This window comes from Phyllosticta citriasiana (genome assembly GCF_038021145.1).
Source record: "Phyllosticta citriasiana strain CBS 120426 chromosome Unknown IWZ02scaffold_6, whole genome shotgun sequence".
Lineage (NCBI taxonomy): Eukaryota > Fungi > Ascomycota > Dothideomycetes > Botryosphaeriales > Phyllostictaceae > Phyllosticta > Phyllosticta citriasiana.
In genome coordinates this window covers 216856-232521 of record NW_027117283.1, presented here as the reverse complement: position 1 = coordinate 232521, position 15666 = coordinate 216856, and the positions used below count along the sequence as shown (strand labels likewise).

Genomic DNA, 15666 nt, shown 5'->3' with positions numbered 1-15666 from the left:
CGTTTGTTCACCTGGCCAACAGCACATGGTTGGCGCTGCATGGTCTTGACGCCGTTGCTCGCCGCGGCCCAGCAGACATCACCAAACGGGCAGGTGTTCAACAAATGGTCTGCGGGGAGAACATCGACAAGTTGGACCACAAAAAGACGGCAGGATGGGTACCTAGCACTCGTGAAGCAGCGCACGGCTCGGTTACCCGATCATGATACAGCGCCTAAGAACTCACGGTCCAAGCAATGGCCAGGAGTCGACAGCGACTCACAGGCACGGAGACCACATGACGCAGGCTGCTGCTCCTACCATTGGCCAATTGGTTACTGATCTCTCGTGAAGGCGTCGTTTTTTTTACCCCATGCGCACCGGCCGTTGGCCCGCAACTATTTTGCGGAGTGATCCACGGGACGGCATAAACCACATGGGCCAAGTTGGAGAGGGTGTGGTGGCTGGCCTTTGGCAGTGGGAACTGCAAGGCTGAGCCGAAATTTGAGGGTATCAAGACGCTGGATTGAGTTCAATAGTGTCTCTCGTGGACGTCACAGTCTCCTGTCGTCTTCCGACCCGGTCTCGGCAGCCAAGTTTTTGGCATGTCTTTGCTTTCGTTGACAAAACGGCAGCTTGCGCATGGAGCGGTGCTCTCTTCCCAATGGCTGATTCATTCACCAGAGCTGTGCGGTCATGACGCACCGCAAGTTGGCCCTTCCGGTGACCGAGTGGCCGAGAAGGGATTGCAGGAAGAACAACACGAACTCTATCTCGTCTAGCACCCGCGGAGCCAGATGATCGTGTGGGGAAGAACATGAACATCATTGCCGCAGACAGGAGCAAAAGACGACGCTGTCTGTTACCGAACGAACCGGTACTTCCCGCCCAGGTCGATCCGCATATCCACTCAATAAGCCTACAGATGTCGAGTCGTTTGTTCGTTGAAGAAGACGCCGAGCACATAGAAAACGATGTTCAATTTTCCGATTAGTGTGCACGACAAGAGCTACGAATCGCTTCAAAGAAGCGGTGACGGACATTGCGCCGAAATTGACGATGCACTCAACCTGCGGTGCGCTGGAAAGAGAATCCCGCATGTCGACGCCGCATTGCTGCATTGCCTCGCAGAGCTCCAGGCGCCAGAGACAGCCCGCGAGTCTGGAATGCACACGGAAACGAGGACAAAGAGCTTGAGAGACAAGAGAAAATATTCAGAAGAGGAAAAAACGAAAAGCGCAGCCCCATTTCCATCCGACGTTGGTACGCATTCGGTCGAGAATTCCCCTCACCGACGTCCATCACGGTCCCGACGGAGTAATTGGCGCATTTTTGCTAAAGTCCATACGACGGCCTTGAAATGAGAGACCACACCGCCAGTCCGCAACACTTCTTTTTAAAGGTCCATCTCTTTCCACATAAGTGCCCTTCATCACTCGACCACCTTCCTCTCCCATCCCTCCTCGCCTCTAACCACAGAGAAGACTGGCTCCGGCGACGCCGCATAAGTTGGGGGCCCGTGTGATGGCCGCGTCGTCGACCACGTGCCGAACGGTGGCCCAACCTCAGACGTCGGGTTCAGAGTTGGGGTCGATGTCACGCCCTCGACACTGCTCACCGTTGAGCCCGGGGTCGAGGACGACGGCGGCGATGGCGTCGGAAGCGTGGCCGTCGTGCTCGTATACACCGTCTCCGTCAACACGGTGGTGGCATCGCGGCTGGACGCTCCGCAGGGGGTGCACAGGGGCGGCGTGGGCCAAAGAGCTGCGGTCGTGGAAGTCGTGGTCGTGTGGACTGTATATGGGAAACGGACTGTAAGAGTCGTTGTGTCGAACACAGTACTCTCCCGTGTGACTGTGGTTGGTGGCGTGGTCAGAATGCTCGTATTGACCTTCGTCACAGTGATGATGCTAGGAGGAGCGGGTGTGCCGTAGTAGCGCGTGGTAGTCAAAGTGACTGTGCCAGGAGGAGGCGGTGTGCCGATGACACGTGTCGCAGTGATTTCTTCGACAATGGTAGAGGTGACGGAAAAGTAGACGGTGCTGGTTGGGGTGGCGACGCAAGAGTATGGCGTCACAGTCAGCGTGGCCAACGACACAGCAGGGCAAGAGCTTTCAGCGCTCACGCTGGACGAGACAGTCCACGGGGTAGAAGATGAAGTGGGCGGTGGGTAGGAATTCGTGTACTTTGGTGTGCCTACACCACCGCTGACGCTGCTGTCGATACTCCAAGAGCTGGTTGGGCTGAACAGAGGGAAGTGATTTGTGATGGTGCTAGAAATGGTGACAGTACGAGTGCTGTGGTATGTCGAGGTCGAGTCGCATGGTCTGTATCGCCGTCAGTAAGAACATGGACTAGATTTACCATATTGTACATCCGAGGGGCATCCAAGGTGTGCAGTGAGGTCGTTTACTCACATCCATACTTTACTACTCCAGCACATTCCTACGATGGCTGGCGTAGTGCATGACCATTCTGCACCCAAGCATGTTGAAGCAAGGCCAGGAGTCGTTCCAGGGTGAGGTAATATGATAGGGGGAGTGATAGACCACGTAGATGATGGAAATCCGCTTCCGCCGCTTACGCTCGAGTCTATGGACGTCGGCGTAGGCGGGCTCAAGGGTGTCGAAGTGCCAGGCACAGTCAAAGTATAGCTTGTTGGAAAGCTTGGATACCAGTACGTCGGAGTGCCCACACTTGGAGGGGGTGCGTAAGAAGGCGGCCCATCATGGACACGGCGAGGGATGTTGACTTTTTGATCATTAGGGGACGGAGCCTTTCGAGAATATGCAATTGCAAGAGCTCCCCTTGGAGAACAAGAGAAAAAGGGGGAGAAATGGTTGGGCTGTGCAGACAAAAGATGACGCAAAGAGAGAGGATGAGCAGAAGAGGCCACCACACCTCCACCGTCATATTCCCAATTGAGTAAAGACAGTCCATGTTGCAATAGCGGACGGCAAAGCAGAATTTCTGGCAGCGCCCGTCTCCCGAAAAAGAAACTCTTAACTTACACTTGACTGGGCCGGCTTGTCCAAATGCCACCAAAAGGAAGGCTGCAAATCCCCTAACCAACATGTTGCTTTGCATTCTCTTGTCGACTTCTTCGAGCAACGATCTTTCCTCTTTCTGAGACGATAGGTCTCAGGCGCGCGCACAGAGGCTCAAACGATCGGGGGCGATGCGGCACAGAGTGGTAAAAAGAGCAAGATGCAACGAGGGACGATGGCAGTGACTGATGGTGGTAAAAGAGGTGGTGGATACAGATGACGGGCCCGTCAACCCATTTGGCCTCTCAACGGGATGTTTTATAGCTGATTCTATTGAAACTGGGCATGCGGGTAACCGCTAGTCCTTCGGAAAATCGTGGGTGGACTACGAGAGTACCACACAGCCATCGGATTGGGCTTGCTAAGATGAGGAAATGATGTCGGGCGTGAAAGCTTGAGTTGGCCAGCAATGGTGAAGGTGAGCTGCAGGACCGTCGCAAGAGAGGCAGGAAACGGGTGTGACGAAGCACAGCGGGCTTGCTTGTGGTAATGATCATGTTACACTGACGGATAAACGTAAGCAGATCTGGGAATTCAGTACGCAGTATGCTGGTGGGATGACAAGTCGTGGTAACTTCATTGGCAGTCTCTCATCCAAGTCTCTAGATCCTGAAGAGGTAGGTGCTCAAAAGCCAAACATTTCCAGACTTGAAGTAACCATTCAGCTGTCACCTTCTCTCGTCCAGATCTTGAGGCCATTTTCAGCCGGACATGCCGGGTGTGATAGTGACATCCGTTAGGCCATGCTATTGCTGTCTTTGTTCGCATATCTGCTGTCTTTGTGCGTATCCAACGGGGCCTGGCAGATGGACAGTTGACGGACCTGTTGCGCAGAGAATTGTACGACGACATGCTCATTCGATAGCATCTAAAACGTCAGTGGCTCGACATGAACCGTAATCGCAACAGTAATTCCAGTCCCGAGTCCAAGTCAAGGCTGACATAATTTGTGTGCATATAGAGGCTACATCAGCGTCTGCTTCTCCCCCGACATCCATTTCCACCTGTCTCTGTTGTCCTGTATCCCTTCCCAAGCTGACTCTTCCCGTGTAGCTGCATCAGTGCCGTCTCCTACCGCACACACAGTGCGTCACACGGCAAACCACCGATTCCCTGCTGCAAATCGCTCCAGATTCAACGCCTCGGCTCATCAGCCAAGGGCTGGTGCATGCGTGGCGACTGTTATCCCAACCCGCCCATCCTCAGCCATGCTGCATGTTATCAAATCAAGCAACGTGTGGTCAAACCTGGAGCAAAAAGGCGTAAAGTTCTGGACACGCTGCAAGCATCCGTCGGGTGGAACGCGCCGACAGCCCGTTCCGGCAGCATGTTTTGTGGTGGCCTGGTGGCGGGGATTAGGAAAGCGAAAGGGGCGGACGTGCGTGCGACATGGTCTGCGTGTACGCACTGGGTTGACGGAGCGTCTTAACAAGCGAAAAGAATGGAGGCGTAGCTGAGTCTGTAGTGATTTGTGTGGAAGTGGGATGAGGACAATTTGCCTCTGATGACGTCGCGTACATGGCATACGGATTGGCATGTTGGCATTCTGTAAATTGTGACTGAATTTTTGCCTGACTGACACGTCAACTGGTTGACACACTGAATCTTTGACGCTAACGGCAACTGAAATGTCATGTATGTAGCACTATCATCTCCAAACGCTCCGGACCCACGGAAAGCTGCTACCCCCTCGAAAGGGAGTAGACAACCAGTGATCCAAGCGCGCACAAGTTTACCACCGCAGCAGAGCTGACAGCAGGCAAACAATGTGCAGGATCGCCGACGCCGCGCCGTCTTCCAAAGGAAAGTTTGGGCGGACGGTCGCCGGATGTTGTGTGCGCGAAGCCGGTTCCTTGCTGGCTCACTGCTGGCCTTCCCACTTGAACCGCTGTGCAAATGGTCCAAGACGGAGGCGTGACAGATTGCAACAGAGGGCAACCAGCCCGTTTGATGTTCCGCGAGGAATACTGAGCCAGAGGCGCGTAAGTCAGGCCTGGGCCCCACCTTGCATCGCGGGTTGATGATTTGAAAGAATTGAGAAGAGCAACGGAAGAACAGACAGGAAGAAATGAACCGGCAGACAGCGCCGGTCTATGGGGTATAGATTTGCTTTTTCACATGCTCAGTACAACCCTACCTCGACGAACCCAGCCCCGCAAATCCAACCTTTCTCGTGTTTGCAGCGGCCGCCGTCTCGTTGCCAAGCCGCAGCATCGGGTTGCGGTTCGCGGGAGCCGCCTCTCCAGACATGCCATTCAAAATGCGATCCATGCCACCGAGATCAAGTTCGCCTCTCTTGAGCAACTGGTTGTCGACTGAAACGTGTCTGTCTGCAAACAACCCACCGCTCGTCTTTGTCTGAGGCGTCGCGTGGACCACGAAGAGTAGCCTCGTGCTGCCTGCAATGAGCAAGTCGCGCGGAACCCCCATTCGAGCAGCCGTGCCCTCCCGCGCGAATTGTTCGACGCCATTGATCGGCTCGCCGTTGAGCGTGATACTTTCAACGCGCGTCAAGCCTGGACCATACAGAGATCCACTGCTGCTGCTGGAGCCGCTATTGCGTTGCCAGAACTGTTGAAAGTTGGGAATGCGGAAGACATCGTCACCGTACCACAGGATCAGAGCATCCTCCGACTGTCCGCTAGACTTGTTGATTGAGCTCGCGACGGATATGCCGCCCCGAGGGATGTCGGAGGTGGCTGATGTGACGGGGCCATAGAAAAGGCTTTCCTCACGATGGCGACGCGTGTTTGGCGTCATGGGGGCAAGCGCCAAACCTCTGCTGCCAGTTTTGGAGGGCACCATCGGAGCCGAGGACGTGCTCTTCTGTTCCGATATGCTAATGTGACCACGAAGAGCGAAATTGAGAGTCTTGCTGGATCCAGGACCAGAGCCGTCAACGTCCCAAGCACCCCATTCGCCGTCCGCCAGCAAGACCACAATGCTGCGACCATCCGATGCCCACTTGGCATCCAAGATGCGTTTGCGCTGCGCCAGGCCGGGATGGGCTGTTTGGTCCTTGACTGACTCGAAGCCTGTCGAGAACGATGCAATCCATGCACCTGATTTTTTCACTTGCGTTATGTCTGGACGTGCGGATCGTGGCCTTGCTCTGGGAGCTGCCAGAGGATTGTAGATCTTGACAAAGCCTTTGCCGTCGGCGACGAGGAGATGCAAATGCCGGCGGCTTGGAAAGCGAGCTGGAGTGAACGAGATGTGCGTGGCGGGAGTGGGTAGATATTGGGTCTGGTGGGGGAAGATGGGTTTGGTGGTGAGAGATAGTCGATCGTCTTTGAAGATGATGGGGATCCGGAAGATGTGCAAAACGCCAGTGACCTCTATAGAATGTGAAGCCACGACCAAGTCCCAGTCTTTGACGTCCCCCATGCCGATGCGCTTCCTGGGCCGGGGCTCGCTCTCATCATCCTCTGCGTCTTCATCATCCTCCATGTCCACATCCTCGGTGAGCGAATCGGCATCATTGGGTGTCCAAGACATGGTAATGCCGCTTGGGATGGCCTGATGTCCGTGTTGTCCCTCGATGCGCAGCACTTGTTCTCCATAAGGTGTCTGTACTTTTCTGCGGTCTGCAGCCTTGCGTGCGTCTGACGGCGGTGTCAGCGGCAAGGTGATGACCCGCACGCTAGTGTCGGCGCAGGCAGCAGAAACCACAATCTTTTCGTTGAAGATGGGCGGGATGACGTCCACGGGCTTGTATGACGGCTGGTGAGGGAGTTGTGGAAGGGCGAGGGAGAGCACCTCGGTGCCCAGTGGGATGTCCAGTTGCTGGACGATGTGCGCATTCGGCTCGGACTCGTTTGCATCTTCTTCTTCAGACTCAAACTCGGCGTCATCCTGTGTTGTGGGCGGCGGTGGAGCTTGCGCTGGACTTTCGTCGTCGCTGACAAGGTCAATCATGACCACATCTGAAGACGTCCCGTTGGTGCCGTTGGCCTTGGGCTTGCCATGTTCCTTTGCCGCGGCCTTCTTCTTCAGAGCGCGACCGCGTCTCCAGATTATACGGATGCCATTGGTATGGCCGTAGACGAGCACGGTAGAGCCGTTTGGAGCCGTCCTCGGGTAGATTTTGGAAACGTTTACGCGGTGTTGGAGATCGTAGCTAGACGCCATATTAGTAGCATCAGGGGTGCGATGACAAGAAAACGAACCAGAGATGAGTCTGCTTGCCATGGCGCGTCGTGCGCGGCTCGGTCCAAGTCGCCATGGTGTTGTGGTGGTGTTGACGGAGGAGCAACGGAAGCTTCGCTAGAGCTTTGAAGTTTCCCGCAAGTCGCGTCTCCCCGCGATGCGCCCAGGTGAACAACAAACACCGAACACAATGCCATCAAGTCGCCAGCCGCTTCCATGTCCCCTCCGCACAAACAATGGCATCCATTCGCTCACTGGGTGTCCACACACCCGCCGCCCTTCCCTACTTGATCGCCGAAGGATACCTGCCTGAGAATGCGCCGCCCGAAGCCTACACCTGGGACACGTACAACGACGATGGCGGCGACGAGGAGATTACATACACCGACATTTGCGTCGTCTGGGCCCGCGGTGGCGTTGTCCGCAAAGCCTTCAATTTCTCCGTCGAAGAGGAAAAGGTGCTGCAGGCCGTCTTGACCTGGTTTCCGTCCGACGAGACAGATCCATCGTCTTCTCTCAAAGATGACAAGCAGGAGGGCAAGTTTTCGAGGGCATTGGCCGTCTTTCTCAAGACGCAGGCGCACATCTTCTTCCTGGCTGGCTCAACACATGTCGTAAATCTACCGTTTGAGGTTGAACGCGTCTTCCCAGCTCCCCGCGGCCTTTTGATACAGAGAAAGATTTCGACTTTGGATATTTCTCCTACCAGTCCACTCGTCCCCACAGCCCCGCCGAATTCCTTCTTTACAAGCCAGCCGACTCAGTCCTTTTCCCAGACTTCGTCCAAATTCGCCTTTGGCAACGCCTTGACACCTCGGCGCTCCCGATCGACCAACCTGACCGGGTTCCCCTCCCTGTTCGGCGACCTTTTGAAATCAGGGAACAATCCAGCTGCGGATGGACTTCCCCGTCTATTCTCATTTACTGATCCCTTCTCAGAAATGGGTCTAGTAGTTGCAGCTCAGTCGACGTCCATGCGGGCTTCCTTTTCGGCCAGAAGATCCAGTTCAAAAACGGTCGAGCCGGTAGACAAGTCAGAAGAAGTTCTCTACGTTACGAAACAGAATGAAGTGCAAAACGCTGAGGGTTCTAACGACAAGCCCCTAATTTTGGTCGTCACTGCAAATTATGACAAGAGAGCTTACTCGGTATGGTATGCCTCGTACGTTGACCCAAAGCCTGCTTCAGCTAAAAGAGGCCGCCGAACTTCATTCTCCGCAAGCAGATCGCGGCGTCGAAGTTCTTACAATCCTGGGACTGGCGCCACAACTCCGTTGAGTACTCGTGGAGGGTTTCGAGAAAGCTTTGGTCCTGGTCGCAGCCAAATGGCTAGCTCATTCAACGGCAGTCAGACAAGGGAGCCTAGTGGAGAGCAGACTGCGGAAGAAGCGTTTGCGTCGCAGCTTGATCCAGAGACAGATCTCGCCAGCCAACCTAGTAGGGCTTCCAGGAGAGTCAGCTCTTTGATCTCGCGCGCGGACTTGTCTAGCAGTTTTGACAAGTCGGCATTTCAAGATCTCGCCACCCATCGAGCTGGCTTTCGAGACAGCCTTGGCATCCATGGGCGGAGAGGACAGTCTTTGGGTGGTATTGGAAGAACGAGTATAGGCCCGAGTTCTCGGCCTGTATCACGCAAGACCAGAGCGTCGACGCCAGGTGACGTATCGCAGATTAGCCTGGTCGCGGTATCGCTGGACGACAATCTGGACGACGGCTTGGATGACACTTTGGACGACTCTCAGATCCCAGACGAAATCTTGATTGACGACGAGAGTGGAACCGGTGGGCTACAGGAACCGGTGGCTGGCTTGCGTCGAGAGCTCGTTTTGGTCAAGTTTTCCGAGATTCCTTTTGGCAATTCGGAGAGCATTTTTCGCTCCTCTGCTAGCTTCAAATTGTCGGTAGGTTGAAGCTCATCTCCTTGATTCTCTCACTGCTGACATTTGCTAGGACCAAGCGAAGATTTTCACGTTGAGAGCGCCGCAATCTTTCACTGAGTCAGCAACAAACGACGGACGCTTCTTCATTTACATGATGCAAAAATCAAAGGGTGAGCTCGTTGAGCACGAGTTTATCGTACAAAGAAGGCGGCTCCCTTTGCATGGTCCTGACGGTCCTCGTGGTAAAGCTGGCGAATCATCAATGTTGATTCCAATTGGGATCAATACGCAACGCCAGCTAAAATACGCAGACGCCACTAGGATCTACGATGAGGGTATCGAAAGGGTTCTCACGTTGAGCAAAGATGGCCCCAACGGTCCAGTGCTCAACCTCTTTGCTGGCTGGTGTCCACGAGCACGTGTCACGCTGGCTCTACCTGCAAAACTTAGAGTTGTCGATCCTGACAACCTTGAAGTTGGACTAGCCCCTCTGCAATCCATGGAGCATGAGAACCGCTTGCTAGATACGCCCAAGCACTTGCAAGAGTTCGCGCATTCTACCACGTCTGGAATATTTTGTCTTCGTGACGAATCAGGCCATTGTCATCGCCTTCAGACGCAGCTTTGGCCTGCAAATGACATTGCTATGAAAGTCCTTCGAGTGTGCCGGCTCGTGCTGCCATTTCCACAAGGAGAACATATTTTAGCGATATGGTGGGACATTTCTAGGAATCTGCAAGGCGAGACGCGCTTCGACATTGAATGGGCTTCCATGATCTCTGCTCTCTTCACATTTGCTGTCAGTAGCATCGATCCGCAGTCTGTTCGCCTCACAGACACATTACACTCTGTCGACGCCACTCCGAGTAGGCGATCCCACAAGAAACACAGTTCCGAAGAGCCATTTGATCTCATGTGGCGCTATGTAAGCCAAGACCACGCGGCTAGAACTTGGGACGGCCCGGCATGGGCATGGGTTGAGCAGGCGCTGGTGGACCATTCGAAGTCGGCTCGCTCAGGGCAATCGCAAACATCAGCTATTGTTGGCCTCAAACGGAAGAGCGACTTTATACCGTTTTGTGCAAAAACTGCCCGAGAATTTTTGCACCAGCCTTTGGGGCAGTCTCTCATCTTTGACGCCACCGGCAGGACGACGAGATCAAAGCATTCAGACTCACATGCCACCCATCTCCCATCCCTCTTGGTCGCCTTGCATCTGTTGCGAGAGGAGTCCAAGCTTAATCTCTTGACCAAGGACTTCAAGTCATGCGAGACGGGAAATCTCGCACCGGTCCTGGCGCAGTTGGGAAGATGGCTTGATTGGGATTTTTGGGACTGGAGAGACGGCAACTTTTTCGGTCTTGATGGCGGAAGTCAAGATCACTGGGTATACGAAGATGGTATGGCGACCCCATCATCGAAGAAGTAACTACTGACCTCACCAGATTCAATCACAACCGTCACGCTGCCCAACTCGCCGTGGGAGAAGCCTCCTACAATCTTTGAGTGGCTCGAATCCACTCTGAGTCCCCACGGCTTTCAGAATTTTCCGACACTTGACATGCTTGTTGGATCAGCTGAAAAGTCTACGACTTCATTCGCCTCGCAGACGCTTGCCCGGGTTGTGACTGAATTGACGCCTCGCACAGTGGCGCTATGTCTGTACCTCACCAAGATTCGCAAGAGGGGCACGACATCGAGTGCCAAAGTCGAAATGATGATTAGTTCTGGAATTGATCACAGCATGCTCGAAACATTTCCTGCAGCGGTCGTGGCTGGCATGCACGAGGCGATTGTCGAGTGTCAGGCAAGTCCGCCAACCACGTGGAACGACACGCTCCTCGAGATTGTGGGCAGAGAAGACTTGCACATGTTGCTGAAGCCACACGCCGAGTGGTCACCAAGCCAGTCACAGCCGACCAACGCCGTCGCAACTCGCGATGTCCATAGCGTTTGCCAGACTGCAGAAGCAAGCGACTCGATTCAAACATCTTCAGAAGCCGACAGGCACATGATTACTCGACTCATTTTCAGCGAAGATCGAAGGTATATCGAGGCACTCCGTTTGCTGGAGCCCCTGCGACCTGCCGTGGCTGAATGCACTCCGGATCCGTCTTGGACAGAGGCAGAACACTTGGACGCTCAGCAAAGCGTCATGCAGTGGGTGATGCTCCGCACTTTTGCTTTGCCGCCAGGGCATTCCATGCTCCAATTTGACAGCAAGCGGCCAATGGTGACGGAAAAGTATCCTCTACACGGCTTTACGACGCTCTGCATCATGAAGCCATTGAACAACACTGTCAGTGCGGACAGGACCACCTACACCGAGGAAAAGTTCGCCTGGGCATTTTTCCATGCCGGTGTGTCTGCCGGTCTGAGCATCTCAAAGCAGGCCGATGGCATTGACACCTCCTGGATAGCCTTCAACAAGCCACCCGAGCTGAGCAATAAGCATGCCGGTCTCTTGTTTGGGCTCGGTTTAAATGGACACCTCAAAAAAGTGGCCAAGTGGCTTTCGTTCAAGTATCTCACTCCTAAGCACAGCATGACGTCGATTGGTCTGCTTCTGGGTCTTTCCGTGTCCTACATGGGCACCATGGATACGCTCGTCACGCGGCTGTTGTCTGTTCACGTCACTCGAATGTTGCCTCCTGGCGCCGCCGACCTGAACCTCCCTCCTCTTGCACAGACTTCAGGCCTCATGGGCATTGGATTGTTGTATTTGAATACGCAGCATCGCCGAATGAGCGAGATTATGCTTTCGGAAATCGAGCACGTTGAGCTTGAAGATCCGTCAGCGCCGAGGTATAACGTTCGAGACGAGGGCTACAGGCTGGCAGCTGGGTTCTCGCTCGGCCTCATCAACCTTGGACAGGGCAATGATCTCAAAGGTCTCCACGACATGCGGCTGGTCGAGAGATTGCTTGCGGTAGCAGTCGGGCCACGTCCAGTGGATATCGTCCACATCCTCGACCAAGCAACAGCCGGAGCCGTCATTGCTGTCGCTCTCATTTTCATGAAGACAAACAACTGGTCCGTGGCCCAGAGGATCAACATTCCCGACACGTTGCCCCAGTTCGACTACGTTCGTGCCGACATGTTCCTTTTGCGAACGCTAGCCAGGCACCTCATCATGTGGGACGATATTCGAGCAGATCACGCTTGGATTTTGAAGAACCTGCCGCCAGAGTACGGCGTCAACCACACTCTGAAGCAGATCAAGGTACTGCGCAGCGAGTACATGCCCTTTTACAACATCGTAGCCGGCCTGCTGTGGAGCATATCCCTCAAGTGCGCAGGCACCGGCGACGTCGAGGTCCGCGACTTTCTCGTCGAATACCTGGACCAATTCATCCGCATCAGCCACCTCCCCGCCATGCGCTACGACGCCCGCCTGACGCGGCACACGGTGCGCAACTGCCAGGACCTGATCGCGCTGGCGGCGGCCACGGTCATGGCCGGAACAGGCGACATCGTCGTCTTCCGCCGACTGCGTCTGCTGCACGGCCGCGTCAGTCCCGACGTGCCATACGGGTCGCACTTTGCAGCGCACATGGCCATCGGCGCCCTCTTCCTCGCAGGCGGCAGCTACACGTTCGGCACGTCGAACCTGGCCATCGCGGCGCTCGTGTGCGCCTTTTACCCCCTCTTCCCAACCGATGTGCTCGACAACAAGGCGCACCTGCAAGCGTTCCGGCATTTTTGGGTGTTGGCATCGGAACCGCGCTGCCTCATCGTGCGCGACGTCGAAACGCACCGCGCCATCTCTCTTCCCTTCGTCCTGCAGCGCCGCGACGGCGACGGCAGCCCTGAGCAACGCACCGCGCCGTGCCTCCTCCCCGACCTCGACACCATCGCCTCCCTGCGCACCGCGTCCCCCGACTACTGGCCCGTCACGCTCGACTTTTCCGCCAATGCCGCGCACCGCGCCGCCTTTGCGCGGCAGCAGACGATCCACGTGCGGCGGCGGCCGGCGCACGAGGCGCACAGCTCGACCTTTGCCGCCACCCTGTCGGCCCTGAACGACGCGCAGGCCGCAGCGACGCAGGCCGCGGCGCGAGCAATGTGGGAGTGGGTCTTTGGGCTGCCGGCGTTGAGGGAGGAGCATCAGCCCAACTCCAATGCCAACGCTGCAGGAGCAGGAGCAGGAGGAGCAGCAGAAGCCATGACAACACCGAACGTCCCCATCCTCTCCCGCGCAGACATCGGGCTCGTCCTCCCGCCCGACCCGCACAGCAGTACGCTGCTCGAGCTCAGGGGCACCGTCGTCGACGACCGACTCGCGCTGCGCGCGGCGGCGCAGAGCGCGGCGCAGCGGTGTCGACTTGAGGAGTTGAGGTTGCTGTTTCGCTGGGCGGAGAGGGAGGCCGAGGGGGGAGGGAGGCTGAGGTGGTTGGGAAGGGAGGTTGTTGAGGGACTGAGGGGGGTGGTGGAGGAGAGGGGGCGGATGATTGTCGAGGGGGTTTAAGGTAGCGGGGGGGGGGGGGGGGGGGGGGGGGTGGGGGGTGTTTTTGGGTTGGAGATGGTGGGGAGTATGAGTATGAGTATGAGTATGGTATGGTATTTATGTGGAAAGGAAGAGTTTTTCCAAGCCTGTGAGATTCCTGTGCTTCCGTCACGTCTTGTTGTTGTGTTTATTACACTACGCGGCACAGCGCGAGACACGCACGCTCCGGGCAATCAATCTACCACCAATTACCTACGCCTTCACTCCCCATCCCCCCCTATCCTTCTCCCTCTCCGACCCACTCCCACTCCTCGCACTCCCCCCCCCACCGCCAAAGCGCTCCAAACCTCCCCCTTCCACCTCTCTTCTTCTTATTGCCCTTCCCATCACCCTCCGCCTCTCCCGCAACCCCGATCCCCACATTCTCACCCCACCCCGCCTCAGCGTTCAAACGCGCCGCGCGCTCGGCATCCCACGGCCCGCCCGCCCAGCGTGCCATGGGTATCTCGCCGAGCTTCGTGCTGTCGGACGCGAAGCTGTAGACGGAAGCTGGGACGGGGACGGTTGTGCGGCGGGGGCGGGGCGGCGGGGGCGGCGGCGGTGGTTGTTGCTGGTGCAGAGATGGTGTATTGTCGTCGGATAGGAGGCGAGGTTGCGGGTTTTGCGGTGGTGGCGGCGTTGCCAGCGGGATCGGCGGCATGGACGAGTGACGCGGCGGCGGCGGACGGAGGCGCGAGTGTGAGCGGTGCGTCGTCGCGGGCATGGGAGACAGAGCAGACGACGACGACGACGACGACGACGACGCCGCCGCCGCAGCGTGCTGTGTGGCTGGGTACGGCGAATACGGCAATAAGTTGCTTGTCGGTCCGTTGCGCTGCTCTCGCGGCGACAGGGGGATCTTGGGGGGTTTCGGAGGCGCGGCGTTTGCGTTGGTGCGCGCATTCTCGACGGATGAAGCGGTGCGGCGGAGAGCGCTGGTGGAGCGGTTGTAGGCGTGGTAGGAGGTGGAGGCGGGGGGACCGGGGTAAGGGGGCGGCAGGAGAGAAGGGGGAAGAGGCGGAGACGAGGGCAGCGCGTGTTCTGGGATGGGCTCGGCGGCTGGACTCGTCATACTCCTGAGCATCCTGTTTCTGGGCAGCTTGTGCAGTTTGGGCGGAGGAGGGGGAGGAGGAGGAGGAGGAGCAGCGCGCTGTGTTGCTGCTGTTCCGTCTGGACTGCGAGACCGAGGGGGCATTGTTGCCAGTGGCTTGCTCGACTGCATGGCAGACGTCGGGCTGGACGGCTTCAGTCTGCTCTTGCGCGGCCGCACCATGACCAGCCGTGACTGCGAGCCTCTTGGTTTGGGCGACTTGGTGGGTGGCAGCGGCGTGGCGCCATTGGGTGCTGGCTTTACGGCCACGAGGCTCTGTTTCTTTGCTACCGGCTTCTGCTCGCGCGCCGACTGCAGGTCGACTACGGAGCCGCAGTCGGCATGCTTCTGGCTCCGGCAGTTGGGACAGCAGGTTCTACCGCTGTCCAGGTTGACTTGGGACTGCGACAGGCGCTGGTACAGTTGGTCCAGAGCGTCAATCGCATCAGATCTGGAGCAGTCGGACAGGTGCGCCAGGCTCTTGTAGTCGAGGTTGGAATCGTTTTTGCCGTGGCAGAGAAAGGACGAGATGATGGCCACGAGTCCGGTGTTCAGCTTCAGCAAGACTTCGGTGAGCGACGCGTGCGCAGTGGCTAAATACAGGTCGTCAGCCTGACTGATACCTTGAACCTGTGTATCGACTCACCGTCTCCACGGGCAAATCTCTCGCCAGCATGACTGCGGTTCAGCTCATAGCGGACCTGAATTTCGACAGGTCCACGCTGCAATGACTTGGCCAGCTGCGATTCATCGTCCGAGACGTGCTCCTGAGCAGCAATGGCATGAGACCTGCGGCCATGGGCTTTTCTCGTCTTCTTCCTCCTGGCCCGCCTCTCCCGCAGCTTTCGAAACACATCCAATCCGCTGGTAAAGGCGGTGGTGATGGCAAAGACGGAGGCTTCGACCTTGGCCTGAGCCTGTTCGGCGGCCATTGCAGCTGTATTCAGTTCACGGAGAGGCCATGCGGTCGGCGGGGAACAGAGATCAAGCAGTAGTCAATTGCAGCATGACTTCCCCCAAGGCACTGGTGGGACA

The 15666-nt window shown here is 56.6% G+C and overlaps 5 protein-coding genes across 5 annotated transcripts; 1 reads left to right on the top strand and 4 right to left on the bottom strand.

Annotated features, from left to right (window-relative positions):
• Positions 1 to 407: 407 nt before the first annotated feature.
• Positions 408 to 1224, bottom strand: IWZ02DRAFT_248244 (uncharacterized protein). Its single transcript, XM_066763145.1, has one exon. It carries the CDS (start codon positions 943 to 945, stop codon positions 493 to 495), a length of 453 nt encoding a protein of 150 aa, XP_066622821.1. The 5' UTR covers positions 946 to 1224; the 3' UTR covers positions 408 to 492.
• On the bottom strand, positions 1179 to 3054 carry IWZ02DRAFT_518026 (uncharacterized protein; the record flags this gene model as incomplete). The annotated part of the gene is made up of 3 exons (XM_066770707.1): positions 1179 to 2306; positions 2397 to 2880; positions 2991 to 3054. The coding sequence occupies 3 exons, from the start codon at positions 3052 to 3054 to the stop codon at positions 1412 to 1414; spliced, it is 1443 nt and encodes a 480-aa protein (XP_066622820.1). The 3' UTR covers positions 1179 to 1411.
• A 2105-nt stretch (positions 3055 to 5159) lies between these two features.
• Positions 5160 to 7157, bottom strand: IWZ02DRAFT_376431 (uncharacterized protein; the record flags this gene model as incomplete). The annotated part of the gene is made up of 1 exon (XM_066764888.1): positions 5160 to 7157. One exon carries the CDS (start codon positions 7155 to 7157, stop codon positions 5160 to 5162), a length of 1998 nt encoding a protein of 665 aa, XP_066622819.1.
• A 169-nt stretch (positions 7158 to 7326) lies between these two features.
• On the top strand, positions 7327 to 13523 carry IWZ02DRAFT_518024 (negative regulator of mitosis; the record flags this gene model as incomplete). Its single annotated transcript, XM_066770706.1, has 3 exons — positions 7327 to 9076; positions 9126 to 10455; positions 10501 to 13523. Exons 1-3 carry the CDS (start codon positions 7412 to 7414, stop codon positions 13521 to 13523), a joined length of 6018 nt encoding a protein of 2005 aa, XP_066622818.1. The 5' UTR covers positions 7327 to 7411.
• Positions 13524 to 13779: 256 nt separating this feature from the next.
• On the bottom strand, positions 13780 to 15563 carry IWZ02DRAFT_377592 (uncharacterized protein; the record flags this gene model as incomplete). The annotated part of the gene is made up of 3 exons (XM_066764956.1): positions 13780 to 14330; positions 14718 to 15224; positions 15278 to 15563. The coding sequence occupies 3 exons, from the start codon at positions 15561 to 15563 to the stop codon at positions 13780 to 13782; spliced, it is 1344 nt and encodes a 447-aa protein (XP_066622817.1).
• Between the last annotated feature and the right edge of the window lie 103 nt (positions 15564 to 15666).